This window comes from Thalassophryne amazonica, chromosome 18, assembly GCF_902500255.1.
Source record: "Thalassophryne amazonica chromosome 18, fThaAma1.1, whole genome shotgun sequence".
NCBI lineage: Eukaryota > Metazoa > Chordata > Actinopteri > Batrachoidiformes > Batrachoididae > Thalassophryne > Thalassophryne amazonica.
Window position 1 is genome coordinate 68,763,959 of NC_047120.1, and position 20,898 is coordinate 68,784,856.

General features: G+C 44.7%; 1 protein-coding gene across 1 annotated transcript in view; it reads left to right on the plus strand.

The window, feature by feature from the left end:
- Nucleotides 1-20,898, plus strand: part of dnah9 (dynein, axonemal, heavy chain 9) — a 396,633-nt gene that overhangs the window by 53,019 nt on the left and 322,716 nt on the right. Inside the window, exons 12-14 of the mRNA XM_034193818.1 lie at nucleotides 11,312-11,438; nucleotides 13,317-13,463; nucleotides 20,479-20,587. Of these exons, the coding sequence (XP_034049709.1) occupies nucleotides 11,312-11,438; nucleotides 13,317-13,463; nucleotides 20,479-20,587 (383 nt within the window). The remainder of the gene's footprint in view (nucleotides 1-11,311; nucleotides 11,439-13,316; nucleotides 13,464-20,478; nucleotides 20,588-20,898) is intronic.

Below are 20,898 nucleotides of genomic sequence, written 5' to 3' on the forward strand. Positions count from 1 at the left end.
CAACGCCCCCGCGACGTTCCAAGCATTAGTTAATGATGTCTTGCGGGATTTCCTGCACCGATTCGTCTTCGTATAGCTAGACGATATACTCATCTTTTCTCCGGATCCTGAGACTCATGTCCGGCATGTACGTCAGGTCCTGCAGCGGTTGTTGGAGAACCGGCTGTTTGTGAAGGGCGAGAAGTGTGAGTTCCACCGCACCTCTTTGTCCTTCCTGGGGTTTATCATCTCCCCCAACTCCGTCGCTCCTGATCCGGCCAAGGTTGCGGCGGTGAGAGACTGGCCCCAACCCACTAGCCGTAGGAAGCTGCAACAGTTCCTCGGCTTTGCTAATTTCTACAGGAGGTTCATTAAGGGCTACAGTCAGGTAGTTAGCCCCCCTGACAGCCCTGACCTCACCAAAAGTTCCCTTCACCTGGTCGGATCGTTGCGATGCCGCGTTCAAGGAGTTGAAACGGCGCTTCTCGTCTGCACCCGTTCTGGTGCAGCCCGATCCTAGTCGCCAGTTAGTGGTTGAAGTGGACGCCTCGGACTCAGGGATAGGAGCTGTGCTTTCCCAGAGCGGGAAGACCGATAAGGTCCTTCACCCGTGTGCCTATTTTTCCCGCAGGTTGACCCCGGCCGAACGGAACTATGACGTCGGCAATCGAGAACTCCTTGCGGTGAAAGAGGCTCTTGAAGAGTGGAGACATCTGTTGGAGGGAACGTCCGTGCCATTCACGGTTTTCACTGACCACCGGAACCTGGAGTATATCAGGACCGCCAAGCGGCTGAATCCCAGGCAAGCCCGCTGGTCACTGTTCTTCGGCCGTTTTGACTTCCGGATCACCTACCGTCCCGGGACCAAGAACCAGAGATCGGATGCCTTGTCCCGGGTACATGAAGATGAAGTCAAAACGGAGTTGTCGGATCCACCGGAACCCATCATCCCGGAGTCCACTATCGTGGCCACCCTCACCTGGGACGTAGAGAGAACCGTCCGGGAGGCCCTGGCACGAAGCCCGGACCCCGGAACTGGGCCGAAGAACAGACTTTACGTCCCACCAGAAGCTAGGGCTGCAGTCCTGGACTTCTGTCACGGCTCTAAGCTCTCCTGTCATCCAGGGGTGCGAAGAACCGTGGCAGTTGTCCGGCAGCGCTTCTGGTGGGCGTCCCTAGAGGCCGACGTCCGGGATTATATCCAGGCCTGCACCACCTGCGCCAGGGGCAAGGCTGACCATCGTAGGGCTTCGGGTCTGCTCCAGCCGCTGCCCGTGCCCCATCGCCCCTGGTCCCACATCGGCCTGGATTTTGTCACGGGTCTCCCGCCGTCCCAGGGCAACACCACCATCCTCACGATAGTGGACCGATTCTCCAAGGCGGCCCACTTCGTGGCCCTCCCGAAGCTCCCGACGGCCCAGGAGACAGCGGACCTCCTGGTTCACCACGTCGTCCGGCTGCATGGGATCCCAACAGACATTGTCTCAGATCGCGGTCCCCAGTTCTCCTCGCACGTCTGGAGGAGCTTCTGCCGGGAACTGGGGGCCACGGTGAGTCTCTCATCCGGGTACCATCCCCAGACCAACGGGCAAGCAGAACGGGCCAACCAGGAGATGGAGCAGGCCCTGCGTTGCGTGACAGCCGCGCACCCGGCGGCCTGGAGTACCCATCTGGCCTGGATCGAGTATGCCCATAACAGCCAGGTGTCGTCAGCCACCGGCCTCTCCCTTTTCGAGGTATGTCTGGGGTACCAACCGCCTTTGTTTCCAGTGGTTGAGGGAGAGGTCGGTGTGCCCTCGGTCCAGGCCCACCTACGGAAGTGCCGTCGGGTGTGGCGTGCCGCCCGTTCTGCCTTGCTGAGGGCCCGGATGAGGTCAAAGGCCCATGCAGACCGTCGGCGGACCCCGGCCCCTGCGTATCGGCCAGGGCAGGAGGTGTGGTTGTCGACAAAGGACATCCCCCTCAAAGTGGACTCCCCCAAGTTACAGGACCGTTACATCGGTCCCTTCAAGATCCAGAAGGTCATCAGTCCAGCCGCAGTGAGGCTTCAGCTGCCGGCCTCACTGCGGATCCATCCTGTATTTCACGTGTCCCGAATCAAACCACATCACACCTCACCCCTCTGTACTCCGGGTCCGGCACCGCCTCCTGCCCGGATCATCGATGGCGAGCCGGCTTGGACTGTGCGCCGGCTTTTGGATGTCCGTAGGATGGGCCGGGGTTTCCAGTATTTGGTGGACTGGGAGGGGTACGGACCTGAAGAACGCTCCTGGGTGAAGAGGAGCTTCATTCTGGACCCGGCCCTCCTGGCCGATTTCTACCGCCGCCACCCGGACAAGCCTGGTCGGGCGCCAGGAGGCGCCCGTTGAGGGGGGGGTCCTGTTGTGTGGGCTGCTGAAGAGGAGGTACTGCTGGCCCACCACCACCAGAGGGCACCCTGCCTGGAGTGCGGGCTCCAGGCACCAGAGGGCGCTGCCGCCTCACAGGAGCAGCCTGGGTGACAGCTGACACTCATCACCTGTGACAGCTGTCACCACTCATCTGATCTGCATCGGTATATCAGCAAGACGTCATCTCCACCTCTTTGCCGAGATATCGTTCTACCTGAAAGGTAATATCCTCAGCCTGACTGCTTGATAGAAAGCCCTTTTTGTTGTGATTTTTGTGAGTGATAACAGACTTTTTCTCCAACGAGAGGTGGAGGTAGCTTCCCTGCCGTGCAGATTGCTGGGTGCAGACGCACCCACGTTTAATTGTGTTTTTGTTCCTCGCCAGCAGTACCAGGTCCGACATGCGGAGGCAGTGGCCACCTGGGAGTTCGGGACTTGGCGGCTCCAGTATTCCCGGGGTCTGGTGGCGGAGGAAATCGTGTGGTTCCGGTTCTGCTTTGGACAGGCGTCTCCTATCTTCGAGCCTGCCCACACGACACCTTGTAATTTGACCTTTGATCTATTGTGGAATCTGTTGTGTTTGTTGTGCACGTTCGCAACAGTAAAGTGTTGTTATTTGACCTATTCTATTGTCCGTTCATTTGCGCCCCCTGTTGTGGGTCCGTGTACTTACACTTTCCCAACAGCATCAGCATGAATACGCAAATAATAATGCCACCAGCACAATCATAGTAATAATGTTAGGCCTCCTGCCCTGCTTTAGTAAAAATGTTCAATGAGCAAGCTAAACTTGTGTCACTGGGTCATTAGAAGTTTTTTTTTTTTTTTCTGTTAAATGCCAGTGTTAGAAGTTGTTATCCTGCAGCACCTGGATATGTCAAAATATTAAAAACAAGTTATTAGAAACTACACCTCTTATTTGTTTTTGATTGAGATGTGTGGTCATTGTTATGTACGTGGGGGGGGGCACTGGCCCAATAAGCCTTCCTTCAGAATAAGGGCCATGTCTTTTATGTAATTTTTATTAAAGCTGCACATAATGTTGCTGAATAATAATCTAAATAAAAGGGTACATTTAGGTGTGTTCATGTAACTCGTATCACTTCACGCCCCTATTCAGAGTAATGGAATGATAAACGGCACCAGTTGTTTGCCCTCAATTTACTCCCATCTGAAATTAGAGCCCTTGTTATGCTGTAATCATCGCCTCCACTGTTATTCTAACACATATCCCAGTCAGGAATAGGCCGTGCATCCTCTCTCATTACCCCCACATACAAAATGCAGCATGATTTATGACCGTGACTGAGGCTTTTGATTGCCTCTGCGTCTGCGGTGCCACTGTCAGGAAATGAAGCTCGCAGCAGAAATCCAATAAGGAGCGCACCGTGCGCACTGAAGTTCTCATCATAATCGTGGCTATTTACAGATTGATATAGCCGTACAGAGCCCTGACATATTGTCTGTTCCCAGTCGTTCACAGATGAATCAGCACATTTATACTCATATCACTCCCCCATCCTTCCCCATATTGCTGTCCCACCCCACTCCTCATACCCCCACCTCATTCTCTCCCTGTATTGTCTGCTCAATATGTGCGACTGCTTCTGCTGCTTATACCTCAGATGATCGACAAAACGGATGGCTCACTCACATTTTAGCAGATTTGTTGTGTTGCTTCTGTTCAATTTTTTTTTTCTGCACTTGTCACCTTACAAAATAAAAGCCCAGATCTTCCAGTGTAGCGAAATGGTCTTGGGATGTAATGTAAGAAATGAGGTGTTGCTTATGGGTATAATGTTATAAACTGTCCTCTGCATTGGTTGGTTTCATACATGAAGAATGAATGTTGTCCTTCTACAAAGTTATGTGCCCAATATAATATTTTTTGATGATTTTTAGTTTTTCTTTTAATTGGGTTTGATTTACAGTGAGGCAAATAAGTATTTTTTTGCAAGTTTTCCCACCTACAAAGAATGAAGAGGTCTTTAATTTTTTTATAGTAGGTACACTTCAACTGTGAGAGACAGAATGTTAAAAAAAAAATCAGAAAATTACATTGTATGATTTTTAAATAATTAATTTGCATTTTATTGGATGAAATAAGTATGTGATACAACAGAAAAACAATTTGGTATTATATTTGGTACACAAACCTTTGTCTGCATTTTCAGAGGTCAAATGTTTCCTGTAGTTCTTGACCAAGTTTTCACACACTGCAGCAGGGATTTTGGTCCATTCCTCCATACAGATCTTCTCCGGATCTTTCTGGTTTTGAGATTCAGCTCCCCCCAAAGATTTTCTATTGAATTCAGGTCTGGAGACTGACTAGGCCACTCCAGGACCTTGAAATGCTTCTTATGGAGCCCCTCCTTAGGTGTCCTGGCTGTGTGGTTGAGGTCATTGTCATGCTGGAAGACCCAGCCACGCCCCATCTTCAATGCTGTTATTGAGGGAAAGGGGTTGTTTGCCAAAATCTCATGATACATGACCCCATCCATCCTCCCTGCAACACAGTGCAGTTGTCCTGTCCCCTTTGCAGAAAAGCTCCCCCCAAAATGATGTTTCCACCCCCATGCTTCATGGTTGGGACGGTGTTCTTGGGGTTGTTCTCATCCTCCAAACACGACGACTGGAGATGATACACAAAAGCTGTATTCTGGTCTCATCTGACCTCATGACCTTCTCTCATGCCTCCTCTGGATCATCCAGATGGTCACTAGTGAACTTAAAATGGGCCTGGACATGTGCTGGCTTGAGCAGGGGGACCTTGCTGCCCTGCAGGATTTTAAACCATAACGGCGTCATGTGTTACTAATGTAATCTTTGTGACTGTGGTCCCAGTGCTCTTCAGGTCATTGACCAGGTCCTCTCGTGTAGTTCTGAGCTTTCTCAGACTCATCCTGACCCCACAAGGTGAGGTTTTGCATGGAGCCCCAGACCAAGGAAGACTGACAGTCATCTTGTGTTTCTTCCATTTTCTAATAATTACTCCAACAGTTGTTCTCTTCTCACCAAGCTGCTTGCCTCTTTTCCTGTAGTCCATCCCAGCCTTGTGCAGGTCTACAGTTTTGTCCCTGGTGTCCTTAGACAGCTCTTTGGTCTTGGCCATGGTGGACAGGTTGGAGTGTGATTGATTGAGTGTGTGAACAGGTGTCTTTTATACAGGTAACAAGTTCAACAGGTGTAATTAATACAGGTAATGAGTGCAGAATAAGAGGGCTTCTTAAAGAAAAACTAACAGGTCTATGAGAGACAGAATTCTTGCTGGTTGGTAGGTGATCAAATTCCAAAATGGATTAATATCATCTCAGAAATTCTACACACAATACCCCATAATGACAATGTGACAAAAGCATTTTTTTTTTAGATTTTTACAAATCAATTAAAAATAAAACTAAGAAATCACATGTACATAAGTATTCACAGTCTTTGCCATGAAGCTCAAAACTGAGCTCAGGTGCATCCTGTTTCCAGTGATCATCCTTGGGATGTTTCTACATCTTAATTGGAGTCCACCTGGTGTAAATTAAGTTGATTGGACATGGTTTGGAAAGACACACCTGTCTGCATATATGGTCCCACAGTTGACAGTCAGAGCACAAACCAAGCATGAAGTCAAAGGAATTGTCTCTTGACCTCTGAGACAGGACTGTCTTGAGGCACAAATCTGGGGATGGTTACAGAAACATTTCTGCTGCTTTTAAGGTCCCAATGAGCACAGTGGCCTCCATCAACTGTAAATGGAAGAAGTTCAGATCCACCAAAACTCTTCCTAGAGCTGGCCGCCCGTCTAAACTGAGCGATTGGGAGAGAAGGACCTTAGTCAGAACCCGATGGTTACTCCGTCAGAGCTCCAGATTCCTCTGTGGAGAGAGGAGAATCTTCCAGAAGGGCAACCACCTCTGCAGCAGTCCACCAATCAGGCCTGTATGGTAGAGTGGCCAGGTGAAAGCCACTCCTTAGTTAAAGGCACATAAAAGGCCCCTGAAGGACTCTCAGACCATGAGAAACAAAATTATCTGGTTTGAGATAAAGATTGAACTCTATGGTGTGAATGCCAGGCATCATGTTTTGAGGAAACCAGGCACCATCCCTACAGTGAAGCATGGTGGTGGCAGCAGCATGCTGTGGGGATGTTTTTCAGTGGCAGGAACTGAGAGACTAGTCACGATTGAGGGAAAGATGAACGTAGAGACATCCTGGATGAAAACCTGCTCCAGAGCGCTCTTGACCTCACACTGGGGCGACGGTTCATCTTTCAGCAGGACAGTGACCCTAAACACACAGCCGAGATATCAAAGGAGTGGCTTCAGGACAACTCTGTGAATGTCCTTGAGTGGCCCAGCCAGAGCCCAGACCTGAATCTGATTGAACATCTCCGAAGAGATCTGAAAATGGCTGTGCACTGATGCTCCCCATCCAACCTGATTGAGAGGTGCAGCAAAGAGGAATGGACCAAACTGCCCAAAGATAGGTGCACCAAGCTTGTGGCATCATATTCAAGAAGACTTGACACTGTAATTGCTGCTAAAGGTGCATCAACAAAGTATTGAGCAAAGGCTGTGAATACTTATGTACTTACGTCAGTGTTTAATTTTTAATGAATTTGCAAAAATTAAAAAAAAACTTTCTTCGTAGTAGGGTCAAGAACCTCAATTTCGTGACCAATCTCTGGCTAGTTTGTTTTGAGGGTTGATTTGACTTCTGTGGGGCTTTTATAAAAAAAATTTAGCCCTCAGGTCCCTCCAAAACATTCTGTCATTTTTTACTAGAAGGCCAAATCCAAGGCAGAGTTTTTGTTTAAGATACAAGACTTTTTTTTTTTTAGTTCAGAGGCAGTCCAGGCGAACGGAGCAAGCAGTGCATTTTTTCTGTGCTGGACCAGCTTCTCCTCCCCGCGCCTGAAATGGTCACTGCCTTCCCTGAGCTAACCATTATAAAAGCTCTATTCAAGCAAGGTCAGCTTCCTACCTGCATTGAGGACCCGATGGACTTTTTGTTCGAGGCTGAGATCATTAATTCCTCTCTTGACACACCCTGCTCCATTTTGCTGTCTGCTGAAGCGGTAGCGTCTCCATGGCCGTGCGCTCCTCCCACATCCTGTCTGCCTCTCAAGCCTGCTCCTCGGAGGTCATTTTCGAGAAAGCTGACAGCGCAGAATCAATCCGGGGAATCAGATCCATGACCCGATGCTACTACAGAACCAGTCCCGTCTTGTCAGGCACCAGTGCCGGCTCCCTGGAAGCTCCATGCGCCTCCGCACCAACCTGCAGCCACCTCTCCAAGGCCCTGCAAAGTCATCGGTGCACTTCTACAGTGTACAGAGAACTGTAGCAGCCAGGTGGTAACCAGCAGCTGAGGATTGCGGGGAAGTCCAGAAAATCAGGTGCAAAGTGCGGCTGTCACGGGTGGCCGAGTTCACCAGCCAGTCACAGCTGTTCTCATCATCCTCCCTCCCTTCCATCCTCTCCTTTCTTATCACACATTGCCTTGCGCTGTGCTGTGCCCACATCTCTAGCTTGCAGTTTCCTCCATCAGCCAATGCAGGGAGCTCACCTCCAATAGCGCTGCCCTGACCCTGCCCCGTGGGGTCTAAATCTGACTCCTGCTCCTGTCTGCATGAGGACAGACCCGCAACCCTGATCTTTTCCTCGTAAGAATTAATTTTGGATACTTTACGCACTGGATTACGCATCTGTCCACCTGCCAAGTATCTCACTGGGGTTGTTCATCTCTTAAGCATGTGCGCGCTTTCACCTGTTCCCCTCCCTGTCGTGGACGTGCAGCACTTAAAAGCACTGACTTCTCCCCTTTGCTCACTGCACCTGCTGGACTCTCCACCATGTTCTGGACAGATGTGCGAGGTTGAGATTAATAAGTGCAAATTTCTTCAGTAAGTGATATACTTAATGTATATTACTTACTGAAGAAATTTGCACATTATGACTTACATGTATGTTTACAAGGCTAAATACTTTGTTCTGTGTTTACATAATTCACTGCAATGTTCAGTCTGCTGTGGTTGCACAAATCAGTTTAATTAATGGTGTTGGTATTAATTTGTTTTAAATTTTATATATATTTCTTGTCATGTTTGGTGCAATTGTTAATTCAAAATTATTTATTTGCAACTGTTTCAAAACCTTAATAAATTATTATTAAAATAAGTATATTAATTTAATATTGAGTATTGAGAAGTTATTTTGGAAATAAAGAGAACCGCACTGACAAATTCTGAATTATTGCTGACTTCGGGAGGGGGGCACCACAAAGCATTTGTGCTTAGGGCACCCAAATGGCTAGCACCAGCCCTTAGTTTTGGTTAATAGTCATTAGTTTTCATCTATTCCTCTTTTAGACTTTTCACGTTATTTCTTAGTTTTGCCCCTTATGTTTTGCTCACGTTAATTATTGTTTTGAGCACGTCACGTTTTTCACCACTAGTTTTTCTGTCACTAGTTAATCTTGCCCCATTTCACTTTGCTTTCCGTCTCACTGCACCCTCTTGCACCTGCCCTTGTCTTCCTCGGTCACGCCCCCTTCCAGAGCCTTCCACACACCTGCACCTTATTACACCTTGATTAGGCTGCCCCTTATTTAAGCCCTCACAGTTCCTCTGCTCACTGCCCGATTGTTGGCTTTGTTCACTCTATTGCCTTTTGTTCATGTCCCGTTTGCTTCTTAGTGTTCTGACTTTGCTAGTTTGCTCCGACCTCCGCTTTGCTGTAATCCTGAACTCAGCCTGTTTTTTGACTCTGCCTCTGTTTTTGCCTGCTATATTCCTTGACGATGTTTGTATGAGCTCAGCTCATTTGTTGGACCACGTCCCAGCCTGTACCATGCCTGATACCTCTGCCTCTTTATCTGACCACCTGTGTACCGAATCTCCTGCCTGGTTACTAGATAAAGCCTTTTATTCATCTCAACCAACCATGTCTGTGTATCTGCATGTGTCTCCTACTGCTTCCTGTGTCAAGCCACCATGAGCCCTGACAGTGCCAGAACAATTGGTGCACTTCATGCACCAATTGTTCACTGCTGATACCAGTGGAGGAAAGTGCTGCTTCAACATATGAACCGCCCCCAGACATATCATAAACTAGGTCACTTTGGTTCCTCTGAAGGCGGAAATGGAAGCCGATCTTGCCATCAAACTCCCAGGTCAGGATGTCGATGTAGGATGACTTTCCCTCAAATGTTGGGAAGCCGTACCGAGAAATGATAGAGTTATAGTCTCGGAGAAGGCTCTGCAGTGACATGTTCCTCAAACAAACATTTTGTTTTGTCATGTATCGGCCCTAAACTCGATCGCAGCTGCTTGGAAGCAGGAGCCAGGGAACAAACATCAGATATACATGACGATTGAGATTGGCATTCATCAACCTCTGTCTTTTTTGGCTTGTTCCAGTTTTGTGGTATTGCATAAGGTCATCCTGCATGTATCATGGACACATTGTCCAGTGGGACCTTTATCCCAGTTGACGGTTGTATAAACATCTCCAAACTTGTCAAGACCCCTCCACAACAGGGCTTTTTTCTTGAGGTTTTCCCACTTCACAGTTGAGATAATGGAATTGATGGTTTCATCACAAAGTTTACCACACTGGAGGACACATGAACAGTGGACATTATCAACAGGGAGAGGTGTCAACATCACCAAGAAGCCAGGCACCTGCCTTTTATACTCATACCAATCCCTGAAAGAAGAAGAAACAAGTATCTACTACAACTACTACTATCAGATGTATGTGATATGAAATTATACAAAAAAGGGAACAACTAATTAACTTGAAAAGCAAGTGGACATAGTTAAAGCAAACAAGACCTTTATTGTGCTAAACAATAGGACACTCACAGATATACAGCCAGTATGGCCCTCGTCCTCAATTCTGTGACCATTATGTGTAAGCTCAAAAATTACCTTTGAATGACCTTGACCTTTATACATGTCCTTGACTTTAAATCAATCTGCAACTGTTATACATTGTATCAGTACTTCAATTTCACTGTAATAATGTGTTCATTCATAATCCTAAGTGCTCTCATTCAAAAGTTACATTTTCTCACTACTATATGGTGGTTATTTTGAATTTCTGCGTCAAAATGATATACTACCCCTGGGCTCAAGAAGCCCAGGGGTAGTATATCATTTTGACTACTACAGGGGTAGTAGTGCCAACAAGCTTTTTTGTGATTTAGGGTTAAACACCTTTCAGCCCACCCTGAGAAGAGTTTATATGTAGACTGCAGGGGTCCCACAATGATCTCATTATGCAGTTGACCAATCCAAGGTGTAGTTCTGTCAGATACCAATCCCATATGTGGAAACATTGGTATTTGTGCCTTTTATAGAATGTGTATGCATTTTTTTTTAAATGGCATTTTTTTACTGCTCTTATTTATTAGATGCCTTTTATTGAATTTGCACAAGCACTTTTTTTTATATTAGGTGATATAACACCTTTTTACATTATATGTTTGTTTTATGTATTGTATGTGATAGTATGTCTATTTGGACGTTGGAGTCTGTAATAAAGTTTTGATAATGATAATGTCAACATGATGTCAGAATCAGAACCCTCATGGTTAACTTACTCCACCTTTTTATAAAAGGCCCATAGAAGTCAAATCAACCCTCAAAACAAACTCGCCAGAGAATGGTCACGTCATGTTGTCATTATGGGGTGTTGTGAGTAGAATTTTGAAGGTAAAAATGAATTGACTCCATTTTGGAATAAGGCTGTATCATAACAAAATGTGGAAAAAGTGAAGTGCTGTGAATACTTTCCTGAGTTGCAATGCCTCAATTTGTGAGATTGACAAAGGGGGAGAAATACACAAAATTACACAATTTAAAACTATTTTATACCTAGATGAACAGGAAATTATAAATAATCTCTGAATTTTGTTAATTTCCGTTATTTTATTTTGTATTGTAGATACAGCACCAGGATGTATGAGGGTTGGGCTGAGAGTGTAACAGAGTCTTCTCAATACAACCTGAACATGCCATTAATCATCAGAGACAACTCCACTCATCTCATCTCAGTCAACTTCAGCCCTCAGGTTTGTTTATTCCATCTATCTACAACGTATCACAAAAACGCAACATGCACAGTAGACACATAAATGAAAATAGCTGCATTTGGCACTCACCTGTCCCCATTTTCTTTTATTTTTGTGCTCTTTGTTGCACACAATCTAACAGGAAAAAAATGTCACAAATGTATGAAGTGACATGGTGGACATTTCTTCTAATCAAATGATTCCATCCCCCAAAAATAGCAATGCCCAAAAAGCCCAACACGGCATCTATGACGTTTTCACATGAAGTGCATCATGCTGTAAACCATTTACAGGCGAGGCAAATTTTGATCATATTGGCAATATAATATTCTATAAATACTAAGGAAAAAACTTGTAATGTTGGCAAAGAAAATACTTATGATTGTTAGAAAAATGAAAACTGACAAAATCTTTTAAGTTGCCCAGCAGTATTTTCTGAGTCCATAACATTAATGAAATATTAAGCATGTCTTCTTTTTAAAAACTTGCTATGACCAAGACTGCAAACAGACAGAAACTACAGATGTAATATATGTTAATCTTGTTTTTGCTGAATGATAATGTCATAATTTTTCAGTGTCCATTATAGGATCTGATGCACAATCCTTGTTTGTAAAGAATTTAATCAGGCATCAATTGAAGAGGAAAAAACTCCTTGTGTACATATATCCTCATGGAAGAGAGATGATAAACATCCTGATATTAGTCACTTTTGTCAGAAACATCTTTTTATATGTACATGGTGATGTGGCACAGCTTTAAATAGTCATTTTATACACCTTTTTAATCGGTGTAATACACGTCAGCAGGTGTCTTAAAAAGAGATGTTAAAGTTGGTAGTTGTAAATTCCATGCAAACACTGATATATTCTATATAGCCAAAATATTGTACATCAGTTCAGTATTTATGGCCCAAGGCCATCAAAATATGGGCCTTGGGTATTAGATTAGATTAGATAAAACTTTATTGATCCCCTGGGAACACTCCTTGAGGGAAATTGAGGTATTGCGAAGGCTTTGCGTCCATCCATTCGTCTGTCCATCTGTCTGTTCATCTGTCTGTGCTCAGCATAAGTCCAGTCTTATTACTGCCAGCGTCTTCAAATTCACAGGGAACATTCTTGGGACACAGAGCTTGGAAAAGTTCAAAGATGGCTAACCTTGACCTATTTTAAGAGGTCAAAAGGTCATATTCTGTTTCCTATTTTTATGCTATAAGTCATGCAAATCCGGGGTTTTTGGGGAAGGGGAGGGGGTGACAGCTAATCAGAGTCTCTCGCTCCCTGGCTGCTAATTCAACATGGCAGAACCCATGTGGTCCTTGTGAAATTACCACGTGACAGTGCCAATTAAACAAGTGCAAATTATAAAGAAGACAATGCTCATACAGCCGAGGGTATTTTATCATTGCATTTTATTTTATTCATACATTTGTTTTCTGTCACTTATCTCAGCCTGGGTCTCTGTGCCAGTAATGCAGGCAGCTCATCCCACACTTCCTTGTCCTTGGTCAAATTCTGTACCACTTCGTGGGGGATCCTGCACATTCCCAAGCCAGCTGGGAATGTCAGTATTTAATGATAATATAAATCAGATAAGAATAGGATGAATAATTAGTAAAGGCTTTCACACTATGTGAAAGTCAAAACAAATTCTACTGGGACTCAAACCAGCAATCCATCTATTTTGGGACATGAGAGTGTGAGTTGTTCAGTGACACTACACCGGGAAATAAAGAAGAGCACTCTCTATGCACAGCTTTCTGTCTTTCTATAACCAGAGCATTCCAAGTAAAAATTTTAAACGGGTTTAAATTTGAGGGTTATTTTCAGTATCACAATAAAATGACCATTGACATGTTTTATTTTGCCTCTGTAGCTGACGTCTGTGCTGAGTGAAATTAAATACTTGGGGGACCTACAGATTGAGACCATTCCTGATGCAGCAATGCAAATCTACACCAACAGGGAGCAGCTGAGGCAGTATGTGGCCAGTCTGGAGCTCACTGTGACCCAATACAACAAGGTTGTTATTTTATGTGCCGTTCAAATGCTGTCAACTGTCCAGAGCAGGATCACACACACACACACACACACACACGCTTAATTTTTCTCTGGAACTGATGCTCTTTCTTGCACTCTCCCTCTTCCTAGTGCATGCACATTCAAATTTTTCTTGCTGTCATTCCAATCTAACCAAGGTGCTCCTTCCCAGATTCATCTGTGCTCTCTCTCTCTCTCTCTCAAGCACGCTCACTGTCTCTAAGAACTGGAAAAACACTAGTTGCTGTCACATATTTGTAAGCAGTATTGAATATTTAAAAGCACACAAAAAGCATTTTCTTCCATTCACAGTGGAGGCTGACATTTTTTCGGGAATCCCACGGGTCACGGGATTCCTGTGAGATTCCCACAGGATGGGAGTCAACTTTACTATTTATCACGAGATTGGGACAGTACACGATAAAAAGTTAACGGGAGCGGGAATCAACTAATAGGACAAAAAAGAAAACAAAGGACAGGTGCTGCCATTCTGTAGTTTTCCCTTCAGTAAGCCTACACTGTAACACAAGTCAAAAGAACTACACAGCCCAGAAGCCAACAGTGTTTCCAGCCGTGTGTTAAAACAAGTGTGTTAAAAAGTGATTTGCAGTGTAAAGTCAGAAATAACGACTTATCTTTTAAGCTCACAGAATTGGCAGGGAAGTTGCGAATATTACTGAACTTCACGAGAGTCGAGTGTGACGGTGTTAACACGATGTATGCTGCTTGTTAAATGTGAGGAGAAGCGCGCCACTCTCAATCCAGAAAATGTAGATGCACTTTTTTTCCTACATAGCAACATTTCAGGTAAGAACATGTTAGATGTTAGTTGAACATGATGATTCTGATAGTTAGTAGCCCTAATTAGTTTCTGGGCAGTGTTTTCTTGCAGAGAGACAAATATTCAAGTGTGCTGAAGAGTGAGAAAGTAGACTGATATGGCCATTGTATTTTTTATTTAATGTTTGCATCATATGCACTTTTTTTTTTCTTTTTCCAAAACTCAGGTACAGTATGTGAATTGTGAAGGTAATGATGCCTTTATGCATGTTTGTTCATTGATGACAATTCTTTCTTGCTTGGCAGTTTGTTGTTGTTGTTGTCATTGTTGTAGCAATTTTAAAACATAAAAGTAGTGCCACTGTTTTAAGGGAAACAATTGCTCAGTAAATTAGTAAAATGCAACTTTATATGTTATGTTTGGGTTTATTCAACTGAGGTAGGCATGGTGTGACCCGTGTTTTCTTTTTATTATTATTATTTTTTGCTGTGGACTTAGCAGCTGGTCTATTGAAAAACAATAGACCACAGTCCATGCATTATTTATGTTTTGTGCCTTTTAGTGACTTTTTAAAATTTGGATTAAGGCAATAAGTGCCTCCCTATATTACCACAGATGAACTGTTCCTGTTGCCATATCTTCTGAAATAAAACTGCAGAAGACAAAGTAATCTAAAAAAGAATGGGGAGAAAATCGAATCAAATTCAGTGTATTGCCTATAAACTAAAAGAAGGAAAAAATGGGAGCGGTCCAGGAGTGGGAGTCATTCTGAGTGGGAGCAAGATGGGAGTGGGAGTCATTTTACCAGGAGTGGGATGGGACAGGAATTTTTTATTACTCTGGCCCGGAGTTGGGATAGGACAGGAATTTTTCTGTGGGAGTGGGATGGGGCAGGAGTGAAAAACTACTCTCGTGTCACCCTCTAATTCACACCTAATTTGCTAATGTTCACAATTTCAGTTTCAGTTCAATTTATTTCCTTTATATAGCGCCAAATCACAACAGAGTTGCCTCAAGGCGCTTCACACAGGTAAGGTCTAACCTTACCAACCCCCAGAGCAACAGTGGTAAGGAAAAACTCCCTCTGAGGAAGAAACCTCAAGCAGACCAGACTCAAAGGGGTGACCCTCTGCTTGGGCCATGCTACAAACATAAATTACAGAAATAATTCACAGAACAATTCACGGACGAATATACAAGAATTGCTGTTGGTGCACAGGACAGGAGGATTGCCAACACAAACACAACTTCCATCTCTGGATGGAGCTGCACCTTAAATAGAGAATAAACAGAATCAGGCATCAGAAAGACAAAAAATACTGTATAATTTGCCAGCATTAATCAACAAGAAAAACAGAAGAAATACTAAGGTGATTGCTGGCCGCTAGCCCTAAACTTCACTAAAAGACCCAGAATTTAGGTGAAGTTGAGGCCGCGGCCCTCTTCAATTACTAATAACATGAATTAAAAGAGTAAAAAGCGTAAAACAAAACTGCACCAGTATGCTAGCCATATGAAAGGGAAAATAAGTGCGTCTTAAGTCTGGACTTGAAAGTCTCCACAGAATCTGATTGCTTTATTGACGCAGGGAGATCATTCCACAGAACAGGGGCATGATAAGAGAAAGCTCTGTTACCCGCAGACTTCTTATTCACCCTACGGACACAAAGTAGTCCTGCACCCTGAGAATGTAAAGCCCGGGCCGGTAGGTAAGGTTTAATTAGGTCAGCTAGGTAGGGAGGTGCCAGTCCATGAATAATTTTATAGGTTAGTAGCAGAACCTTCACAATCAGATCTGTTCTGCTTTGGCAGACTTTGCTGATTCACCATAGGCACAGGCACATGCATGTACATGGCCTGCAGTCTGCATTGGGTCAGATGTCTGTGAATCTCTTTCTGTCTTGGTTTTGCTGATCAAAAATAAAAAAATAACCAGTTATTCTGAGGTTTTCACCCCTGGCCAATAAAAAAGCAGCATTTTTTCCCCCCCTCTCAAACTTTATTTAAACATGTGTCCAATCTTTGTCAGAGGACAAAATTCCTCACCATTTGATTTAATGAATATCTCTTTTTTTTTCACCCTGATGGCATCAAACTAGTAGTATAGTAGTGAATAAATTTTATTAGAAAGCCTTTAAAATAAATTTTATGTTTAATGAAAACAGAGTACCTGAGTGATGCCCGGGTGTGACATTCTGTAGACATTTATGATTGCTTTACCTATGACAGTACGGTGACTGGGCAAACCCAAGTGAAGTTCCTAAATATTTGGTCATTGCCCCATCCCATTCTTCTTATTAGGTAAATGGTTACGAGGCAACTTGTGATTTAATTGTCTTTCATTTAAGTCATCAGTAGCATAAAAATGGAACTGAGTCACATTAAACCCATCTTTAATATTTCTCACTGCAGAATGATCTTAACTAATGAATGCCTTTATCAAGCTAGTATTGCACAGTAAAATCACCAGTGTAAAATTAACACTGACAGTGTTAAAATGATGGTCGGTTGTTCCATACTGTCAGTGTGGAACAACTGACCAGCTCTTCACTCTCACAAGGATCCTGGAGGGTGCCTGGGAGTATGCCCATTCAGTCTACATGTGTTTTGTGGACTTGGTGAAGGTGTATGATCGGGTACCCCAGGAGATACTCTGGGAGGTGCTGCGGGAGTATGGAGTGAGGGGGTCCCTTCTCACGGCCATCCAATCTCTGTACTCACAAAGCAAGAGCTGTGTTCGGGTACTCGGCAGTAAGTCGGACTCGTTTCTGGTGGAGGCTGGCCTCCACCAGGGCTGCAGCTTGTCAAAGGATTCAAAGGATTCAAAAGAATTTTATTGTCATATGCACAAAGGAACATGTTCCCTGCACAATGAAATGTGATTACTGCATTTAACCCATCCTAATTGCCAGTTAGGAGCAGAAGTCGCCTTTAGGCGCCCGGGGACCAGCTCCAGATGTATATCCCTGCTTTAGGTCAACAGCAGGGCTGAGCAAACCTTGACCGGCCTCATGACGACAGACAACACACACATAACACACACATAAGCCGGCCCGGTACATGAACACATATAAAAAGCACACACAAGGTAAAACTAGGGAGAGAAAAACCTTCATAGCTGCTGCATTGAATCACGCAGCAGCAAAGCAGGAAAAAACCCATCAGCACAATGAACAATGATCACACACAACAACAGGATGAGAGACGACGACCGAGATTTGTAAGAGTCCAGTTATCAGACAGAACACCCAGAGGCCGCCTTTAGGCGCCATCAACGGCCTTGTTCGACCAAACTGGAGGGAGGAGGGGCCCAGCCCTGAACAGTCCACTGTCCACAGTCAACGTCAGAGCTGGAGAAGCTGAGGGCGGGGGGGAGACGGGGGGGGGGGGGGGGGTGAGGCATGAGCGTTGTTCTTCTCCAGGAGGTTTTTATCACAGCGGCCTTGAAGTGCAGCTGTGTTTTGGGAAGCCGAATGAAAATCCAGATTAGCAGACGCCTGAAAGATTCCACAGTCTGAGACAAAGTGGCTTCCAATACATCTGAATTAAGAAAGGAGATGTGGTCATTACTGACGATCAATGCGGTTTTCCAGCACAGCAATCTCCCCGGCAGTTAACACCCACCGACTGAGCTGACACTGCCCTTCCAATCGAATCAATCATATGGGGCAGCCTGGACGGGCCAATTATTGCCGCTTCCACTTTCTTAATTTTCCGGTAAACCAGCGCTATGCCCGCTCCACACAGCAGAAACCCGGTCACCAAAATGCCAAATATATACACATCTTCGACGTCCTCCACAGACAGCGTGTAAAGGCACATGACCTGCCATTTCCTCCAACTGTCCATCACGTAGCCCATCACATGTGTCCCGGAAGGACAGGTCGGGTCCTCCGCTCTCGAGTGTCTTGTCGAAAAAATAGTGTCAATTGCGTTCAGAGACCACTTCAACAGATCCATTTTTGCTGTTTCGAGAAGAGCAAAGCTGGCAGCCTCACAGACATGCCACAGAAGCAGGAAAGATAAGGAGGGAGGGAGAAGAGAAAAATGCGACCGTCTCGGCCGAGAGCAAGGAGGCAAAAAAAAAAAAATCGCCAATCCTGTTTGTGATATTCATGGACAGGATATCGAGGCATAGTCGGGGGCAGGAGGGTTACCAGTTTGGTGGGCTCAGGGTCTCATCACTGCTTTTAGCAGATGATGTGGTCCTGTTGGCTTCATCGGCCTGTGACCTCCAACACTCACTAGATCAGTTCGCAGCTAAGTGTGAAGCGGCTGGGATGAGGATCAGCACCTCTAAATCTGAGGCCATGGTTCTCAGCAGGAAACCGATGCATTGCCTACTCCGGGTAGGGAATATGGCATTGCCCCAAGTGAAGGAGCTCAAGTACATCGGGGTCTTGTTCACGAGTGAGGGGACAGTGGAGCATGAGATTGGCCAGAGAATCGGGGCAGCAGGGACGGTGTTGCATTCACTCTACCGTACTGTTGTGACGAAAAGGGAGCTGAACCAAAAGGCGAAGCTCTCGATCTACTGGTCAGTCTTCATTCCTACTCTCACCTATGGTCATGAAGGTTGGGTCATGACCAAAAGAACTAGATCGTGGGTACAAGTGGCCAAAATGAGCTTCCTTAGGAGGGTGGCTGGTGTCTCCCTTAGAGATAGGGTGAGAGGTTCGGTCATCACTGGGGAGCTTGGAGTAGAGCCGCTGCTCCTTCACGTTGAAAGGAGCCAGCTGAGGTGGTTCGGGCATCTGGTAAGGATGCCTTTTGGGCACCTTCCTCGGGAGGTGTTCCAGGCACATCCATCTGGGAGGAGACCCCGGGGAAGACCCAGGACTAGGTGGAGAGATTTTATCTCCACACTAGCCTGGGGGTGCCTCGGGATCCACCAGTCAGAGGTGGTCAATGTGGCACAGGAAAGGGAAGTCTGGGGTCCCCTGCTAGAACTGTTGCCCCCGTGACCCCATCTCAGATAAGCGGTTGAAGATGATGATGATGATGATGAGTGATAAATTAACACTACCAGTGTACATACGGTCCTACTCTGGTCAGAGTGGGACCGTATGTACACTGGCAGTGTTAATGTAATGTTGGTGATTTTGCTGTGTAGGCGTTAATGTTTGTGAACGATTTGGGCATTGCAGACAAGAAGCAAGATAGGTAGGTCCATACGTATTTGGACACTGTGACTATATATTATACTGTATATGTTACATTACATATCACACATAACATACTACACCACATATTACATTATAGGTAGATATACATACCCACAACTGACTTTTATATATAACCCATACCTTTTCAGACTCTTCCTCTAATATAACCACATAGTTACAAATGTCAAAACCTATGACCTAAATGCTGTCGATGTATAATCACAAACAAGAATTACAAAGGTAACTTACGAAGGTTCTCTACTGTATTACAAGCCATCTCTGGTACTCTGCAAGAATCAAACAGAAATACAATTTCCATTGAATCTGTTGTGGATAATTATGGTCCTCAGTGGATAAATTCTGTATTTCTGCAGCTCTTCCCTCAGGTCATGTTGTCAGATTTGTGCCATCTACTCCCAGCGTGCGCCTCAAACGCCACCTCATAGTGCAGAAAATCTGATTTTGTTGCACTGTCTTCACCAGTTCTATAATGAAGTGTTTTGTGCTGCCAATTATTTTGTTAAACTGACTGGATATGTAATTAATATGTTTATTCTGATCCACTACTGTGATTGCTGTTTCTGTAGAAAGCAGAAATATTTGAACTTAATCCTGAGATCATCCTGATATGAAAATACACAGTAAGATATTGGATTAAGAATTTAAATAAAAGAATTAGAATATAAAATATGTTCATCTTTGCCATCACACATTTTTCTGTCATTACCCAAAACAAAAATTGGACTTGGGGGCAAAATGGCACTTTTAATAAAGTAACATGGAACAATGTCAGTAATGTAATTAACTCAGAGGACAAGTACTCACACAGCCGGTGACGTAAGATGATTACATTTTAAAATTACAGTGATTCATTGCTTCAGGTTGCTCAAAGTTCAAGTACAATTAAGTCATGCCAATGTGCAACAATCCAGAAGTAGGGGCTTTAATCAGGGAGACATACCATCTTCTGCTTGGCCTGCTTGGCCTTTTATATTACAGTTATACTTCTGTACAAACCTCTGTCCAGTATATTTCTTCCTGTTTGGCTGCAGGTGATGCTCTCTGTGCTCAGTGTGGAGCTTCCTCTGATTCAGGGCCAGCTCAGGGATATCGATGCCCAACTCAGAAATGCAGAGGAAAACCTGAACTGGAACAGCCAAGGTCAGAGCACTCACTGGGAAACTGCACTTCCCCAACAAAGTTCTGGTTCTTCAACGGCTCGTGTTTAGGACAGTACTTGTGTAAACATGGTCCTATTTAGCAAACTGGCACACTGTGGAACCATTAGGATTTCAACAACAGTATCAGTGAACACACTGAATAGTTTAATTAACTTCATGAGAGTTAGAAGCTTTGTGTTTCTTGGAAAAAAATGACTGAACAGAAATTTTGTACTCCTCATCTGAGTCTCCTTGAGTAACTGTTCATTAGACAAATTCATTTCAGTGGTAGCCAACGATCCTCTTCAGATA